At 34.8% G+C, this 19,736-nt stretch overlaps 1 protein-coding gene and 1 long non-coding RNA gene across 3 annotated transcripts in view; both read left to right on the top strand.

The window, feature by feature from the left end:
• Positions 1-3,939: 3,939 nt before the first annotated feature.
• Positions 3,940-19,736, top strand: part of emc2 (ER membrane protein complex subunit 2) — a 67,443-nt gene continuing 51,646 nt past the window's right edge. The window contains 4 exon segments of one of the 2 annotated variants that reach the window (NM_213544.1): positions 3,940-4,005; positions 8,008-8,121; positions 13,333-13,397; positions 17,749-17,834. In NM_213544.1, the coding sequence (NP_998709.1) occupies positions 3,966-4,005; positions 8,008-8,121; positions 13,333-13,397; positions 17,749-17,834 (305 nt within the window). In that variant the 5' untranslated portion in view covers positions 3,940-3,965. 2 annotated transcript variants of the gene reach the window in all.
• LOC147840368 (uncharacterized) lies at positions 4,619-7,557 on the top strand. The gene is made up of 3 exons (XR_015511995.1): positions 4,619-5,809; positions 5,871-5,952; positions 6,342-7,557. It is a non-coding gene; the product is annotated as an uncharacterized LOC147840368 (long non-coding RNA).

Here is a 19,736-nt window from a genome sequence, read left to right on the forward strand (position 1 = left end):
AACTTACAGTATCAAGTGACTGCCATTCAGGAGGACCTGGAAATAACAAAGGCAAAATCCACCCAAATCCACAAGGCTCAAGGAACCGCACAAGAAAGTACAACATTTTCTGGGTTCCCCTTATACACCATTACGCCAGCAGTGTCCTTTAAGAAACAAAACTCTCGGTAAAGCTTCAACAATGCACAAGAGCCACAGAGGGGATGACATCAAGTTTAGGTTGCGCTGCTATAAACAAGCATGTGCTGAGTCCAGTTGGTGAATGCACTGTGTGGTAGAAACAGCAGAGTAAATGCACACGCTGAGCCAGATCCACAGCTCCTCCGAGACCAATTGAGCACATAGAGAGAGAAAATAGACACAGCATATAAAACCACAGTAACCTTTAGAAATGCTACAAACACTCTCTGTGGTCATACAACCAACTTAAGCTCATGAATTTAATCCAAAGATAGAAAAACCGTATCTTTATTTTCAAATTCACTTCATTAAACATTTAATTTGAAGTATTCAATTTTTATTTGACTGACAGATTTTAGTTTTAAAAATGAAATGCTGAATATTATTGTTAATAAAAGTGAAATTCACCCACCCACCCACCCACCCACACACACACACACACACACACACACACACACACACAGAGAGACGCACACAGCATTGTTGTAGCATATACTGTATGATTAATGTATTATTATAGTATAATTGACTGATATAATATATTTCAATAATTAAGGAGAACAAAAATACAAATTAATTAACCTGTATCTATGTTTAAACAGGGTGGCACGGTGGCTCAGTGGTTAACACTGTCGCCTCACAGCTAGAAGGTTGCTGGTTCGAGTTCCGAGTGGGTCACTTGGGATTTGTTTATGGAGTTTGCATGTTTTCCACGTGTTCTTATACAGTGCATCTGGAAAGTATTCATACAGCTTCACTTTTTCCACATTTTTTTATGTTACAGCCATATTGCAAAATGGATTAAATTAATTTATTTCCTCACAATTCTACACACAATACCCCATAATGACAATGTGAAAAAAGACTTTTTAGAAATTTGTTGCAAATTTATTAAAAATAAAAAACCTGAAAAATCCCATGTACATAAATATTCACAGCCTTTGCCGTGAAGCTCTAAATTGAGGTCAGGTACATTCTGTTTCCACTGATCATTCTTGAGATGTTTCAGCAGCTTAATTGGAGTTCACCTGTGGTAAATTCAGTTGATTAGACATGATTTGAAAAGGCATACACCTGTCCATATGAGGTCCCAGGGTTGACAGTGCATGTCAAATCACAAACCAAGCATGAAGACAAGAGAATTGTTTGTAGACCTCCCAGACAAGATTTTATCGAGGCACAAGGCTAGGGAAGGTTACAGAACATTGTTTCTGCTCTGAAAGTTCCAATGAGCACAGTGGCCTCCATCATCCGTAAGTGGAAGAAGTTTGGAAACACCAGGACTCTTCCTAGAGCTGGCCGGCCATCTAAGCTGAGTGATCGGGGGAGAACGGTCTAAGCCAGGAAGGTGATGAATAACCTAATGGTCACTCTGTCTGAGCTCCAGCACTCACCTGTGGAGAGAGGAAAATCCTATAGAAGGACAACCAACTGTGCAGCAATCCATTAATCAGGCCTGTATGGTAGAGTGGCCAGACGAAAGCCACTCCTCGCCTGGAATTTTTAAATTCTCTGGTCTGATGAGACAAAAATTTAACTCTTTGGAGTTAATGCCAGGTGTTACGTTTGGAGAAAACCAGGGACAGCTCATCACCAGGCTAATACCATCCTTACAGTGAAGCATGGTGGTGGCAGCATCATGGTGGGGGGGATGTTTTTCAGCAGCAGGAACTGGAAGACTAGTCAGGATAGAGGGAAAGATGAATGCAGCAATGTAGAGAGACATTCTGAAAGAAAACCTGCTTCAGAGTGCTCTTGAACAATATCAATGGATGGGTTTTACAATAACTCTGTGAATGTCCTTGAGTGGCTCAGCCAGATCCCAGACCTAAATCCATATGACCATCTCTGAAGAGATCTGAAAATGGCCGTACACCGTCGGTTCTCATCCAACCTGATAGAGTTTGAGAGGTACTGCAAAGAGGAATGGGCAAAAATTCCCAAAGACAGGTGTGCCAAGCTTGTGGCATCAAATTCAAAAAAACTTGAGGCTGTAATTGCTGCCAAAGGTGCATCAACAAAGTATTGAGCAAAGGCTGTGAATACTTATGTACATGTGATGCTTCAGTTTTTTATTTGTAATAAATGTGCAACAATTGTTTTCCCCTTAAAAATCTCATTTAAATTTCATTTAAACTAGTTTATAGTAATTTATGCAGATGCACTAAATTACTGAATCTGCATACATTTTTATTCTTCTCAAATAAAGTTATTTCATCCATCTGGTGAAATATATTTAATAAAGCAACATTTTTTTTCCCAATTCCTTTTTATTATATTTTAAGTAACATGTACATACACATTTCCATGTGTCAATTCCAACACAAACCAACAAACAAACAAATGAACAACAAACCAAAAACAAAACAAAAGGCTTCTCAGTATTTTACATCAAAATACAATATCACCTCTATTACTAATCTTCTAGTAAAACATTTACAAATCCACCACCTTTTAAAAACAGAGTAAAAGGTCCCCAAACTCTATCAAAAATTATATATCTATTTCTTATCATATAAGTTATTTTTTTCCATTTTCATGTTTGTCACCATCTCTTTCAGCCAACAACCTATAGTTGGTGCACATATACTTTTCCAATATAAAGAAATAAGCCGTTTCGCTTGTAGAATGCATATATTCAAAAACATTTGCTCCATCTTTTTTAACTTGATCTCCTTGGGATATAAATGAAATAAAAAAATTAAAGGAGACATTGGTATAGAAACCTCAAGAATATTTTCTATAATTTCTTTCATACATTTCCAAAAGTTCTGTATTCCTTTACATTCCCATATACAGTGATACAACGTTCATTTTTGGTCCCTACATCTCAAGCAATTATCTGGAATATTTTCATTATATTTATGCAATAAAACTGGAGTTATATAAATCCTCATCAACCATTTATATTGTAACAGTTTTAGACGAGTGTTCATTGTTAGTGATTGAGCTTCCTCGCACATCTTCATCCAGACCTCTGTAGAAATATCCTCCTCAAGATCTAATCTCCAAGCTTCCAATTTACAATTTGAAGATTCCTTTGATGCTGACACCAGCATCTTGTATAATGCAGAAATTAAACCTTCACTAAAACAGTCTTTTGTTATTACGTTTTCCAAAATAAAGAATGATGGCATATCTAGAGAATTATTTTGTAATTTAAAGATAAAATCTCTCTATCTATTTGTAAATATTTAAAGAAATGTTTTGCAGGAATATTATATTTACTCACAATTTCCTAAAGCAACATTTATTGATGAAACCTGCAAAACAACAAATAAATAAATAATAAAAATATATATAAATTCACAAATTTAGTTATGTCATATTTATTTATTTGCATATTAATTTACTTATTGTTTTATTTATGCAAAAATTTAAATATTTATCTGTGTGTTTATGTATTTATTTATTGTTTTTGCAGTTTTCGTCCTTCATAGGCTCTAGTATACACATACTAATACACATTATAAATGGCTATGTTTTACATTAGCTTTCTTTTAATAATAATGTCCATATTAAAGCTCTTCTTTCTTTCTTTCTTTCTTTCTTTCTTTCTTTCTTTCTTTCTTTCTTTCTTTCTTTCTTTCTTTCTTTCTTTCTTTCTTTCTTTCTTTCTTTCTTTCTTTCTTTCTTTCTTTCTTTCTCAATAAAAAAAACCTGCATGAATAAATAAAAACCTCATTGGGTTTGGCTTTTGCCCTTCAATGACCCTTCTCACAGCGTTGACTGTCAACGTCACTGCCCTCCACCAATCCGTTCACAAGGGGCGGAGCTCAAAAAACATGTCGTCCATATCGGAGCTGTACGATGTCACTTGGGAAGGTAAATGACTTTATTTTCGTTAACAGCGCTTATTACGTGATTTACTTACAATATGTAGTGATTCAATAGTCACCAGAGTTCTAGATTTTGTAAAGGTTATCGCCTAAAGTTTCTTATTTGTTGTGCTTTTCATTAAAGACAAAATGCTAGCCAGTTAGCATATGTAGGCAGAGCTTAGTAACAGAACCTGTGTTTTTACGACTGTCGTTTACAAATATTACAATGTGTTTTGTATTTGAATGTCATGTTGTACATGTATAATGCTAAAAATGATTAATCTATTGATGTCTGGTCTGTTTTCGGGAAAATGAGGATTTGCAAAGACCAGATATGCAATACTAATGTATCCCATGTAATATTTGTATGTACAATCAATAAGAATGAGTCAGTTTACTTGATAAGATCCCCATCAGCATCATCATCTCCCGTTGTTTTTGTGATTAACCTGACAAAATCTAATATTTCAATTCAGTTCAATAATCTTCAGATTTAGATAATTTATCTTATTACACATTATCTTATTATACTGATATATTATCTATAAAACATGAACCTCTATATGTGAGATAAAACTTTTGACAATAAGGCATATATAGGTTGATTGTCGTGAAATTAAATATTATTAAAAATCAGATATTAGCTTTTCATTCATACATTTTCTGGTCATGGAAAACTTTAACAAGTAGAAGTATACATTACAATTATTAATAATCAGTAAGTACACAAGATTTTTATGCCACACTTTGTTTGCTTGTTGTTTTTTTATTTACATGCGTATTTACATTGATTATAATTTATGCTATTGAGGTAAAGTTGGTTTTATGTTCGCACATTCGTTCAGTGACTTCTGACACGCTCCCTATAGTGTTTACTAGGCATGGGATGATAACCGATTTCAAAGTTTACAGCAGTTTGGAAAAGTCAAGGTATTTAAACCGCAAAAATGATTTGAAATACTATTTCTAATGTATACAAAGAGGGGTTTTAAGTGTTTTTTAATCTGTTGTAAGGAAATCTGTGTTTTTGCTTATGAAGATAGTAGAAATGAATGGTTCATTTGAATTTTGTAGCCTGACATGTTCACTGTTCCAAAATATAAATGTTTCCTAAAATGTAATGTATTGTGTTAAATGGGGAATTTTTATTTTTTACCAAGACATTTAAAAAGAAATTATTTTAGAGCAGTAAACACAATACCCCAATACCGTGTGATATTTTTATCCAAGGTTATCATACGGTCAGAAACTTACATTGGCCCATGCCTAGTGTTTACTGTTGTACTTTGTATATCCGGTCTGAAATTGCATGCAAGTATGACTTGAAAACAACATTAGCACTATTTATCTGCCTCTGAACAATGTTGTGCTTTGATAGTCATTGGCTGCTAATATGATTTAACTTTTTCAAACTTGCAAAGAAAACTTTTCTGAAATTATTATATAATTGAATCAGAATTGTTGTTGACCAGCAGCCAAAGAACACATGCAATTTGTAGAATGACTGCAAAGTTTAACCATAATAGAGTGAAAGTTTATCATTTGCATGTGTTTGAGGAGAGTTTAAAACATGTGGGCACCAGAAATGTATAATGTTTGGAGGTATAACAAAAAAATACTGTATTTAATTTTAAGATTTATGCAAAAAAGCTAAAAAAAATCATTGTTGTCTTGTTTCTATTCAAAATTGCATGTAAGTATGACTTGAAAACAACACTAGCACTAATAATAATTCCTAAAGTTATATCCGGGCTCAACAATAAAGACTGCCCGATGGCCCAGGGCCAGTGTGAGAGACGCTCAGGACAGTAGAATAGGATAGGATAAACTTTATTTTTCCCAGAGAGGAAATTTGTCTTGGGCAAAAAGGTGCTACAATATTGCTCTAAGCAGACAATAAAATAAACAAAACAATTAAGAACATACTGTACATTGTTTACAAAATAAGACCGTATTTACGTATGAAATATATAAATCACAGAACACAGTCAGGTGCTAATGTACTACAGGTGCATTGTTATTGAAAGAGTTCAACAGTTTTATTGAGGTTGGAACAAATGAAAGCTTCAATCTCTTGGTCTTCCACATTTGGGAACAATTGCATTTGCATTCTTAGTTTTGTGCTGATGGTAACAGCGGATATTCACTGAAAGAAGGATGTTTGGAATCAGCACACTGAAAAAAAATATTCAAAGATGATTCCTTGGATTTACTCGATTTTTTTTTTACGTTAAGTGGTTGTAAACAATTTACTTGAGCTGAATTTAAAAAAACAAATTAAGTTTAACATTATTGAACTTAATTTGTTTGATTAAATTCAACACAAATAAATTGCAACAGTTCTACATGCAACACTTTTTTCAGTGCACTTATATGTATTGCTCTTCTCATGGCCGCCTTTTCCCATAGAGTCTGTATGGGCTCGTATTGTTTTATTCCTATGATTTTCATGGCTGTTTTTCAGTAGACAGAATTGTTGTTACTGGCCTGATTAGGCCAGTGCTGCGTTGTCACAAAATTTTAACTTGCCTGTGACTATGTCAATCAAGAAACTGGTTGTGCTTTTAAGCCTTTGAATTCTACCTTCACTGTGAAGTCATAAACACCATATTGCTTTTCGGTTTCTTTTATCTGATAGGATATTTTGAGCATGTTTATTTTTCCATAACCTGGTAAAAACCACTAAAGACATAGACGTGTATTTTACAAGCTAAACTTATTATTGCTCTTAATTGGAAAAATATAAATGAACCTTGAATAGGAAAGTGGATTAAAGAAATAGCATTGCATATGTCAATGGAAAAGATCACATACATTGTCAAAAAGAAAGAAAATGTGTTTGTAGATATCTGGAGACCTTTTAATAACCTCCTGAAGTACAATTTAAATGTTGGCGCTTGACAGTCTGCTACAACAAGAACAAGCTTAGGAATATAGGGAGTAACACGGTCTAAACATAGACACAGGAAACAATCTTTACCTCATTTAAACCTATCCCTTTTTTTTTTGCTCTTGTTTATTTATTTATTTATTTTTTTAAAGGGGAATGGGTCAATGGGAGGGAGAATAGGGGGTAACAAGTTTGTTGTATCTTCATGATTGTTATTCTGTAATTGTATAATCTGTTGTGATATGCAAATTGAAAAAAATAATAAATATATTGTACAAAAAAATAAATAAAATAAAACACTACAGTGAAGAGATGCCAACATCAAATTATCAGGCTAAAAGAAAAAGTTTGTTCCTAACGTCTTGAAAACAGACATTTTAGTGGGTAAAGCACGACAAAAAACAAAAAAAACAAATGAAGTGATGTTTTGCACAGCTTGCCGTAAGTTTGGGAAGTCAACCACCTTTTGTTTTGCAATCAAATACCTGTACATTTTCTATACTGTCATTTTTTACTGCTAAATATTTTTTACATTTTTTAAATATTTAAATTCTAGATTCACAGACACTATTTTTGACTCATTGTCTAAAATATATGGCAAAGAAATAGCTATTATTATTGCTTTTTTTTTTTGGTGGGGCCAGTGAAAATTTTGGCAGGGCGCGTAAAAATCGGAAACCACTGGTCCAATCAGGCCAGTAGAAAAAATCCTTAGCGTTGAACTCTGTATGTTATTGAGGAGAAAGTCTGAATGTGTGACTATAACACCAACTTAACGTCAATATTTATGCTTTCATATTTTTTGACACCATTATCAGAATTACTCTCATCATCAAGGTGCTTTATAGATCATATATCACAAGTTTTTTTATGTTGTTTTATTGATTAAGCATGTCAATCTAATACAGCATTATATATATATATATATATATATATATATATATATATATATATATATATATATATATATATATATATATATATATATATGTTTAAAATAAAGCAGGAAAGTGAATAAAGCACCAGTTAAAATAACAAGTTATTATTGATAAAGAAAATAAATTGCTGCTAATAAATTTCCGCCAAGTGCTAATGCATTTCTTTATTGCATTTCAGAGATGCGTGACAAACTCCGTAAGTGGAGGGAAGAGAATTACAGGAACAGTGAGCAGATTGTGGATGTCGGTGAAGAGCTGATTAATGAGCATGCGTCTAAACTGGGAGATGACAGTAAGTACAATTACAGTAAACAAAAGCGTTATATCAAAACAAAGAACATTCTGCCTCTGTAACACTAGAGTGCTTTATATTAATGCATTTCGTAATTGAAGCAGTTCAAGATGATGCCCACCTGACAATTATCGGATGTGTTTTTATGCACACATGGACACTAAGTAGTAGGATAACTGACAGATATTTAATATATAAATGGCTGTATGGCTATAACTTTTTATTGCATGGAACCATCATAGTGCTCGCAAAACAGCGAGCCCATATTCCCATTACACAAATAATAGGAACATTTCCCACAGCAGTCCAACTGAAGCTTGACAGTAATTGTCCTGAAATTTATTAAAGGTGGTTATTTTGTTATGAAAGCCATGTTTTGATGGCAGCAGCACTAGTGATTTAAAGAGGATGAATTTAGAGTGCTGCTTCTTGGAAAGGGTTTGCTTTGAAAATGAGAGATAAAACATGCTGCGAAGCTGTGTGCCATTAAAAACTTTATTATTATTATTTTTTAAGTAAAAATATATATCGATAAGCTTCTCCGAGTGACTAGTTTGGGTTTTGTGGTCTTTAAACAGGCTGAGCAATAAAAGTTCAGTGGTGGACGCCATTAACCTCGATTTTCCTTTAGACATTGCTTTTAAAACATTTTATGGCGAATTTCAACATTTAATTGCCAGATTAATTTTTTGGATTTACTGTGTTCCAATAATTTGTAGATGAATTTACACTCACTGGCCACTTCATTAGGTACACCTGTCCAACTGCTCATTAACACAAATCTCTAATCAGCCAATCACATGTCACCAACTCAATGCATTGCGGCATGTAGACATGGTCAAGATGATCTGTTGCAGTTTAAACCAAGCATCAGAATGGGGAAGAAAGGTAGTTTTAAGTGACTTTGAACGTGGCATGGTTGTTGGTGCCAGACGGACTGGTCTGAGCATTTCAGAAACTGCTGATCTACTGGGATTTTCATACACAACATCTCTAGGGTTTACAGAAAATGGTCTCTAGGGAAAAACAGAAAATATCCAGTGAGTGGCAGTTCTGTGGGTGCAAATGCCTTGTTGATTCCAGAGGTCAGAGAAGAATGGCCAGACTGGTTTGAGCTAAAAAAAAGGTAACAGTAACTCAAATAACCACTTGTTAATACCAACTGCGTGATGCTATCATGTCAATGTATGGACCAAAATCTCTGAGGAATATTTCCAGTACCTTCTTGAATCTATGCCATGAAGGATTAAGGCAGTTCTGAAGGCAAAAGGGGGTCCAACCCATTAATAGTAGGGTGTACCTTATAAAGTCGCCGATAAGTGCATATTCAATTGTTTCAAAAGAAAGTGTGTATGTATGCAAATAGAATTACTGTAATTTACATATTAAAATAGGCTTTCATTGTTTATTTAACTGTGAACTTGCAATGAAAAAACCTTTATGAGATTTTCTTGGTTTAGGTCTTTAAACGTAATGTCCAATGCTTATTCAGTTCATTAACATTCAGTTCGTTACATGAATCCTTTTTAATGTTGTCAAAGTATGCAGTGAAATTGTTCATGTTAGTTAATTCATCTATATTTAACAAATTAGACCTATAAAGTTTCGCCTGTAAAAGCAAATGGGTAAATCTGTAATTGCTTTTACTTTTTGTGCCCAGTCATTATTTTTTTGTGCTTTTCTTTTCTCAGATGGTTCTGTTTTACATTCACAGCCATACAGGCCAAAACATTGTAATATTTTCTGCAAAAAGTGCCTTAGCTGGAAATCAGGATTTCGTTTTGACTGAAATCAAAATGAGTGTATTTATTCATCATTGTGAAATCAAAATGTTTATATTTTTACTTTCATTTGATTTTATTTTATTTATATTATTTATAAAAGCTCTTCGTCATTTATTTTATCACATTAAATAGTTTGAATATAACTTTTAACTTCTAAAAATGTGTATCAGACCACAAAATTTGCATTACTTAAATTCAGTTCAACTTATTACTTTATTATTTACTTCTGTTGCTGTTCTGTTAATGTAAAATAAAGGAAATGACGTCACTTACACTCACTGATAATATCTGAAGCATGTCTGAAGCGATACACTCACCAGCCACTTTATTTGCTACACCTGTCCAACTGCTCGTTAACACAAATTTCTAATCAGCTTATCACGTGGCAGCAACTCAATGCATTTAGGCATGTAGACATGGTCAAGACAATCTGCTGCAGTTCAAACTGAGTGTCAGAATGGGGAAAAAAGGTGATTTAAGTGATTTTGAATGTGGCATGGTTGTTGGTGCCAGCCGGGCTGGTTTAAGTATTTCAGAAACTGCTGATTTACTGGGATTTTCATGCACAACCTTTCTAGTGTTTACAGAGAATGGTCAGAAAAAGAGAAAATATGCAGTGAGTGGCAGATCTGTGGGCGCAAATGCCTTGTTGATGCCAGAAGAGAATGGCCAGACTGGTTTGAGCTGACAGAAAGGCAACAGTAACTCAAATAACCACTCATCACAACTGAGGGATACAGAAGGGCATCTCTGAATGCACAAAACATTAAACCTTAAGGCAGATGGGCTACAACAGCAGAAGACCACACCGGATGCCACTCCTATCAGGTAAGAACAGGAAACTGAGGCTGCAGTTCGCACAGGCTCACCAAAATTGGGGAATAGAAGATCAGAAAAAAACGTTGCCTGGTCTCATGAGTCAGACACACTTTGGGCCCATTAGCATCGTGTCAATGCCACAGCCTAACCGAATATTCTTGTTGACCATGTTCATCCCTTTATGACCACAGTGTACTCATCTTCTGATGGCTACTTCCAGCAGGACAACGCACCATGTCATAAAGCACAAATCATCTCAGACTGGTTTCTTGAACAAGACTATGAGTTCACTGTACTCCAATGGCCTCACAGTCACCAGATCTCAATCTAATAGAGCACCTATGGGATCTGGTGGAATGGGAGATTCGCATCATGGATATGCAGCTGACAAATCTGCAGCAACTGCGTGATGCTAGCATGTAAATATGGACCAAAATCTCTGAGGAATATTTCCAGTAACTTGTTGAATCTTTGCCACGAAGAATTAAGGCAGTTCTGAAAGCAAAAGGGGGTCTAAACCAGCACATATATGGTGTACCTAATAAAGTGGCTGGTGAGTATATGTGTGCATTCTTTGAAGAAAAGATTTAGATCTAAAAAGTTCTTAAACCAAGACTTATTTTAAACAAATAAACTTCTAAAGCTGTTATCATAAGAAACATGAAAATTATGACTGATCGCACAGCGGGTTGTTTAAAAGTTTTTTGTTATCTTGATTTTATTAGTAACGTGGTGCAATTTAAAATGTTAAATTGCCGCAACTCTATTAACAAGGTAGAGAACTATTGATTGAATGTGATAACATAGTATAATGTCGCAGTTGACAAATACTACAAGGAAATATATAATCTTTTCATTAAAAGTTTATTATTTTTTTTAAAGCATGTTTTCAATAAGATAATGAAAATAATTTCTGCTAGTGAGTAAACAGTTTATTTCCTAAAATTTTTGAATTGCAAAATATCTCCACTTGTATAGTATGAATTTGAATGAACACTGTATTGTTTTTTTTCTCATAAAAATATTGCATGTCGAGTCTGACCTCTTGAATATGACTATAGCAGAAGTTTCTTTTTTCTTTCCCTGTTGCTTGATTTTCCCTCAAGTGTCTGATAGCAACATTCTCTCCACATCAAAATGAGGTTATAGCGGAAACAGCAGAAACATTTCAGATGGCTTGATATTTATTTGCTTTGGTCAGTTCTGGGTTTTTAAGCCAGACAAGCAGATGAAGTCCTGCAATCGTGTTGTCAAACAAGAGCCCGCTAAAGCCAAGACTCTCTTCAGCTAAAATCATTATCTCAGAGGTGATCCAATCCTTCATACTCGCTCTAAAACTCACTGCTATAGTTGACAATTTTGGTTTACCGATTGGCCAAATTGGGCTCTTTTCTACTCAAATTGAATTTAAACCTTTATTTCTCTTCATCCATATTGTTATTTTAAAACCACATGTAATCTCAAATAACTATTATTAAAAGCCTTTTGGCTGTTCGTCAGAGAACAACACCACTGTTTTAGGAATCTTAGCAAACAACAACGACACAGCCAAGGATTAAGTCGCCAAACAGCCCTCAAAAACACATTTTCTGCGATACAAGCAAAAAAAAATGTCATGGCTTTAGAACGTTTTACATCTAATTATGGAAAAATGAAGCAAAGACACAAATAAATAGTACTTGCTGTGCGATAAGCTGCAATTTATTAATGTACAGTGTAAACATTTTTGTTATTGTGATTTATAATTCATTCATAGTCTTTAAAGAGTGGGGTAAATACTTCACACAGCTTGTTTTTATTGAAACCAGCTCTTAAATTGGCTGTGAAACAAGATGGTAATTATCAAAGCAAGACTTGGAATCATAAAAACAGCTTAAAAAAAACTTTGTTTGTTTTGGCATATCAGTTTTTTTTCTTGTTCAGTGGGATTTAACAGTTCTTTCTCAATTAGCACATTTGAAATCATTCAACCGGCAGACTAGGGCATGTTTGTCTGTCATGGAGCATTACTTTCATTAATTGGATCCATTAGCCAAGTCCACTAATCAGTTTCCTTTATTGTAAGTAGAGTAAAGCCCCCGCTTTGTTATGGTTGCCAGTTGAACGTTAAATGTGGCCATCTTGAGAACGACTTAAGCATTTAATTGTTGGAATTTCAAATTCCAGCAATTTGTCAAGGTAACGACGCACTTATTCGGGACAAGACGCCAATTGCTGCACGATTTCAGCACGTAACGCATGTCATGACGAATAGAGGGTGAAATTCGCTCACCCTTTGCGGTCTTTGACTCAACTGATACATAAAACTGATGAATTCGCCAAGGTTTTCTTGTCAAAATTCAGCGTCTTAGTTTTTTTTGGCGGTGCGGCGTGATTTCCTGAGCATTTCCATGAGACCTGCCAGCTCGCCCACACCCGTAGACAAACTGCGTCGCTGACAGATGCTAAAGATGGTCTTTTCTAATGACACAGAAAAAAAAAAAACGTCTCCATTTGCTCGAACGGAGTTCACATGGGCCGGATGTTCATTTATCATTTTATTTGCTGCTATGTTGATAAAATGGACTTATTAATATGGTGTCATGTTATGTTTGTCTCCTGTGCTCAGTTTGGATAATTTACGAGCAGGTGATGATCGCCGCGCTGGACTGCAGTCGTGATGATCTGGCCTGGGTGAGTTCACTTTAAGTAACACTCCCAAAAATCAGTTTTGACCATTGAAAAATCATCATTTTATAAAGTGGAGCAAATTACAGCATTTGTGATTCAGAAAATGGAACATTTTATTTTATTTCACATTTTACATTTAACATTTTACATAACATTTTATTTCACAATGAACCAATTTAGACTTCTGATAGACATCTTTAGACATCTGATTTTGATGTAATAGGGCACTTCCTATATCTACATAGTTTTTCACTCAATCTAATTTGTTTTGTAGCTGATATTCATTCTCTCCGTTTGTCATTATTGATTTATTTTTCTTTCTTATTTATACAACATATGTCTGCATGCACATATACAGTTGTAATCTGAATTATTAATAATTATTATAATTTCTATTCAATAGAAAAAAGATTTTTCAACACATTTTTATACATAAACAATAACTGATTTCTTTTGCCATCTTTGCCATGATGACAGTACACAATATTTTACAAAATATTTTATAAGATACAGGTATTCAGCTTAAAGCAGGGTTGTCACGATACTGGAATTCCGTAATAATTGGTACTCAAATTTTTTAAACGTCCATTTCCTGCAAACATTTGTGTGCTGTTAAGCATATTGTTAAACAGCGCTGATTTGCCATTGTGTTCACATGCTCAACAGAAATGACATTGATCAGCTGATTTGTCTTTAAGAGGACATACAAACCATATGCTGATGAATTGCGGCTTTAAAATGCTCCTGTGTCCCTGTATCTGTAGTTGGACTCCGTAAACAGCGGTGAGTTTGGTGAACTGATGACCTTCATGGCCAATCACAGTCATTTCTGTTAAGCGCTCAAAAGATGTGGGAACGTTTTTAAAATTTTTGAACGTTTTAAAAATATCTGTATCGATTGGTACTGGAATCCAGTATTGCAACAACCCTAGCTTAAAGTGCAATTTATAGGTTTATTAAGATATTTATAGGTTAATTAGGTTAACCAGGCTAGTTAGGGTAATTAGGCAAATCATATAAAAACGATTTGTTCTGTTGACAATTGAAAAAATATATAGCTTAAAAGGGGTAATAATATTAACCTTAAAATGGTTTTAAAAAATAATAAAAACTGCTTTTATTCTAGCATATATAAAACAAATAAAACTTTCCTGAGAAGAAAACAATATAATAGGGTCTGTTAAACATTTCTGCTCTATGTAACTGTGAACGTGATGCTTGGCGTAGACGTATCGTTTGACAATCAGAGGAAGTGTTGTACGGGTGTTCACTCAAGCACACACGGGGTCAGTGGCACACACCAACAACCAGAAGTCAAAAGATGGCAAATTCAACAAGTTCAAAGCGTTTGCTAAATGTAAGCACTACTTTCCCCTAAATATCTAAACCATCTGTTGTGTTTTATTTTGCAATTGTAGTAATGATAATATTTATATTCATATTTACACTAAAATTTTTTTTGAAATTGACAATACATTTAAATTCAAGCAAAATATTGCTAAAAAATTTACAAAATGTAATATTTTTCTTTAACATATGCATTTGGATGTACCAGTTTTTGGACCGTTATCATAAGCTATTTTGTTAAATAAGCTCCAGATTTGGCTTTAGTACTGACTAATGTATAATCACATATATAATATTATAGTGTCCTATTAAAATATGAATTTAAAGGATAGATTCATGAGGGTTGTACTTGTATATGCTGGGTGGGCACTGTAACTCAGTTACTAACTCAGTTAATATTTGTGAGAAGTAACTAGTAACTAATTACTCTTTTAAAGGAACTTAAACAACACTAGTGCTTATACGTTTGTATTAAGCTCTGTGATCTCTGACATGTATCTGATGAACACTAATTGAGAAGTAAAAAATTATTTTAAATAAAAGATAAACTATTATTTAGCAATTTACTTTTGGGGAAATAATTGACTTGAGATTGAAATAAAGCATAGTTTCATCAGTTAGGATTTTCCTTGTTGACTTGAGACACCTACAGTAGTAGCAGCAGCTAGGAAAACAGCGGGACAAACCGTCTGTGAGCATGATGGGTCACCCAGGCTAAGCCACAGAGCAAACTTTCCATTCTAACCAGGAAAACATTGAATTTGACACTAACCATTCCATACCAAGTCACTGTGTGAAAAACAACAACACAGGCCTGTTCATTTCAGTGGGAAAGAACTGGTAAAAGTAGCATCCTGCTTCTGCTTTTTATAGTAGCCAGTGTGGAATTGTGGGATTCCGCTGTGCAGTGTTCTGAATTCTCACCCACGTCACTTGCAATTTTTCACGTCTTCCCTCACAGCTGTATGGCCGACCTGTTTATTATGGCACCCATGGACAGGAAAGTTACTGTTTCATTTTATGGTCGGCAGAAACCTTCGCTGGGATATTGTCTTGTCAAACTAGTCACATCACACTTTTTAGAGTAGATCTATAAAGTTTTTAAATGCTGTGGAGGAAAAAAAATTGAAAGCCCACATTTCATCACCCTTGAGAGTTGTAGAATAGTTTTCAAGTACTCCGTAATCCAGTTGGCTTTGCATAGTCACTAAAATGGGGCAGAAAATAAATGAATTTGTTTTATGTGCAAATAACTCGCTGTAAAAAAAAAAAAGGCTGGGTTCCACACAATTCCTTCGTGTTGTCCCGACACAAATCGATTAAGCTAACTATTTAAGTGGATTGAATATAAAACAATTAAGTTGTTCCCCACAAAATAAAAAGAATTATGTTTTTTTTTTTTTTTTTTTTTTAAACTCATTTTTAGTTAGTTTGAATGAGCAGCAAAATATTTTTGGAGTGCTGATTTTTAAGATAATGTCTGGATTTGTTTATGTTGATGCTTTTAAATAAGACATACAGTTGGAGTCAGAATTATTAGAATTATTATTATTATTATTTTTTTTAAATATTTCCAAAATAATGTTTTACAGAGCAAGCAAAAACAGTGTAAACTTAAGTGTGTGTGTGTGTGTGTGTGTGTGTGTGTGTGTGTGTGTGTGTGTGTGTGTGTGTGTGTGTGTGTGTGTGCGTGTGCGTGCATGCTTGCGTGTGTGAGAACTTTATAATGACATAGTTTGACTCATCATTGCAGAAAGGCTTGAATAGGGTATATGGTGAGCTAGTGTTTCTTCCCATACTGATAAACTTCCGGTGATCGGTTATTGTGACTTTTTTACCATTTTGTATGGTTCTTTTTACAGCATCGATGTTGTAAAGTAATTAAAATACAATCAGTTAAATAGACTTTGGCGTTCAATTAGTTTGTCAAGCGTAAAACGAGACAAAAAGCCGTTTACTCACACTCTCCCATAAGGATTTGCAGGCTAGCGCAGAAGCTCCATTGAATATACTGGGGTAAAATAAATGCTCCAATTGTGAAGACATGGCGGAGAAAAATGTAAATGAATGCAGTGCTTCTTGTACAATCTGAGACCCTCTTTATATCACCCATTCAGTGGTGATCGCTGATTTTTTTTAAAAGAAAACAGACCTTAAACATGCTAATTTTGCAATGCCATACAGTTTACCGGAAGCAATTAACCCAGGCTACCGGCCAATTAAATGTCCTTTAGGATACTTCTGCATATACCCTATTAACTCCACAACAAATACATCAAATAATCATTAGTAAAGTTCTTACTGTAGTATTTTTTACAAACGTTACATGAGATCTGCTTCCTTCATGTCTGTCACTGTGCTGTTTATCTGATGCAACCGGAGATTGAGGCACACTCTGACAGGGACGTGTAATGGTGGGCGGGAGAACCAGCTCATTTGCATTAAAGCACGGGCAGCAAAAACAGCTACATTGTGTTCAGAGCTAAAAATTCCAATATTCTGAAACGTATAATAAATAATCTGATGGGCGTTTGAGCTGAAACCTTCCAGACACAATCTGGAGACACAAAAGACTTATCTTATATCTTGAAAAACGGGTAAAATAGGGGCCCTATTAAAATAAAACTGGTTATTGATTTGCACTGGTTTTTAATTGCAATAATTTTACTATATTATAGCTGTTATTGTATTTTTGATCAAATACATTCAGCTGGGTTGAGCATGAGACCCCTGTCAAAGAGATTTAAAAATGATTTAGAAAAATGATTTTGAACAGTAGTGTTGAAAGTACATTATCTTTGATATTATATCTAAATATGCAGAGAAAAAAAACTTTTTCTTCTTATTTTATTCACACCAGCAGCTTGAGCTTGAAACAGCACTTTCTTTATGACAAACCAACAGCAGACACGGGAAACGTTTGGAAAACCAGTTTGCGGAGAGCGTTCGGAAAACTTGCATGTTCGCATGGTTAACCCCACTGTTGTTGTTGTTTTTGTTTGCGTAGAGTTGCCTACAGGAGCTGAAGAGGCAGTTTCCAGACAGTCACAGAGTGAAGCGATTAGCAGGGATGCGGCTGGAGGCTCTGGAGAGGTAAGACACACACCGCAGCACCGTCTTAACACCACGTCCTTGGATTGGGTGGAGGAGGAGGAGGAGGGCTGTTCTGGGATGGAAGTGGCAGGATACGTGGGAAGGGAGGCTGTTTATTTTGCAAGCCACCGTTCCTTCTGCTAAGTGGAAAAGCAAGAGAGAACGACTCAACCCTCGGTAGTCCTGTGGCTCTTTTGCCTGAGCGAGGAATTTGGAAGGCGGAAGTGGTCTCTCCCGCTATTATTCTGGGGGTCCCTCTGAGCTTTTTTCACCTCTGTCTTTTTATTTGTCTCTCTGGTGTGGAAAACAAGGCCAGCCATACCAGCAAACATAGTACCTATGGTCAGCGTTTCCTCTTTCAAAGGATTTTGTCCTATCTCAATCTTTTTATGGTTGGTCTTAAAGTGTGTGTAAATTTGGTGTACAAATTTTTTGAGCTTGACCACCTCCAAAGTTGGGTTGTGTATCAATTCAATTTTCTACAATAACGATTTATTATATGGTATTGGAGCCAATACATATTATAATAGAACTACAAATTGATCTTGGATGACGTTAAAGAATGTTTTTATTTTTTTATTTTTTCATTCATTCATTTTCTTGTCGGCATAGTCCCTTTATTAATCCAGGGTCGCCACAGCGGAATCAACCGCCAACTCATCCAGCAAGTTTTTATGCAACAGATTCCCTTCCAGCCGCAACCCATCTCTGGGAAACATCCATACACACATTCACACACACTCATACACTACAGACAATTTAGCCTACCCAATTCACCTGTACCGCATGTCTTTGGACTGTGGGGGAAACCGAAGCACCCGGAGGAAACCCACGCGAAGGCAGGGAGAACATGCAAACTCCACACAGAAGCGCCAACTGAGCTGGAGTTCAAACCAGCGACCTTCTTGCTGTGAGGCGATAGCACTACCTACTGCGCCACTGCCTTGCCCTTGTTTTTATTTTTATTCATAGTTTATATATATAGTTTATATATATATATATATATATATATATATATATATATATATATATATATATATATATATAGTATAGTATAGTAGTGTTTCGTTATAGTATATTAGTTATAAAATCTTAGTCTGAAGGGCTATATGGATTTACCCCTTCATCTCCAAGCTAAAGAGATTTGGAACACAAGGGGGTTGAGCCTAATTAGTGGGATTAGAAATGATTGTGAGCTGCTCATACATCGGAAAAAAATCAGGCTATGCACGTACAGTTAGCAGGTTTAAAAATAATATTATTCCTAACACTTATATTACTCCCTGTTAGACTTTGTCGCAATTTTACAGATATTTACTGCACAAATGCCCAGTAAAATACCAAATACATTTTTTACAGTTCACTACTGTATTATGCACTGCATTTCATTTTAAGATTTTTACAGTAACTTACTGCCTATTAAGAATTTACAGTGTTCTACTGTAATCAAAGTAATCAAGTATTGCTACTGTAGTCAAAGACGTTTAATGGAAAAAAAATTGGCACTTGTTTGGAATTTATTCGATTCAATAGTAAATACTAAAAATAAAGATTTTGTGCTGCTAGTGTAACTACATTACAGTAAAAGTACTGTAAAAATTTTCATACTGTAAAAAAATATATGTGGCATTTTACCATTAAAAAAAAGTTGTGCTAAGTAATAAGTAATAAAGTTTTACTGTAAAATTAAATTGCAAAAGGTTTTGCATTTAAATATTGAGTTACTCGCCAAAAAAGTAACTAGTTGCATTACTGGTAATGGAAAGTAGTGTGTTGCGTTACTTTTGCGTTACTTTTTTTGACCTGGCCGAGGCTTGAGCTCTTTGAGAACTTGCAGGTTTTTTTTTTCATCTTTTTCTTTTAATAGACAAGCTCTGCAATTAACAACACACTACCTTCATA

The sequence above is a fragment of the Danio rerio genome, chromosome 16, assembly GCF_052040795.2.
Source record: "Danio rerio strain M-AB ecotype USA chromosome 16, GRCz13ab, whole genome shotgun sequence".
Lineage (NCBI taxonomy): Eukaryota > Metazoa > Chordata > Actinopteri > Cypriniformes > Danionidae > Danio > Danio rerio.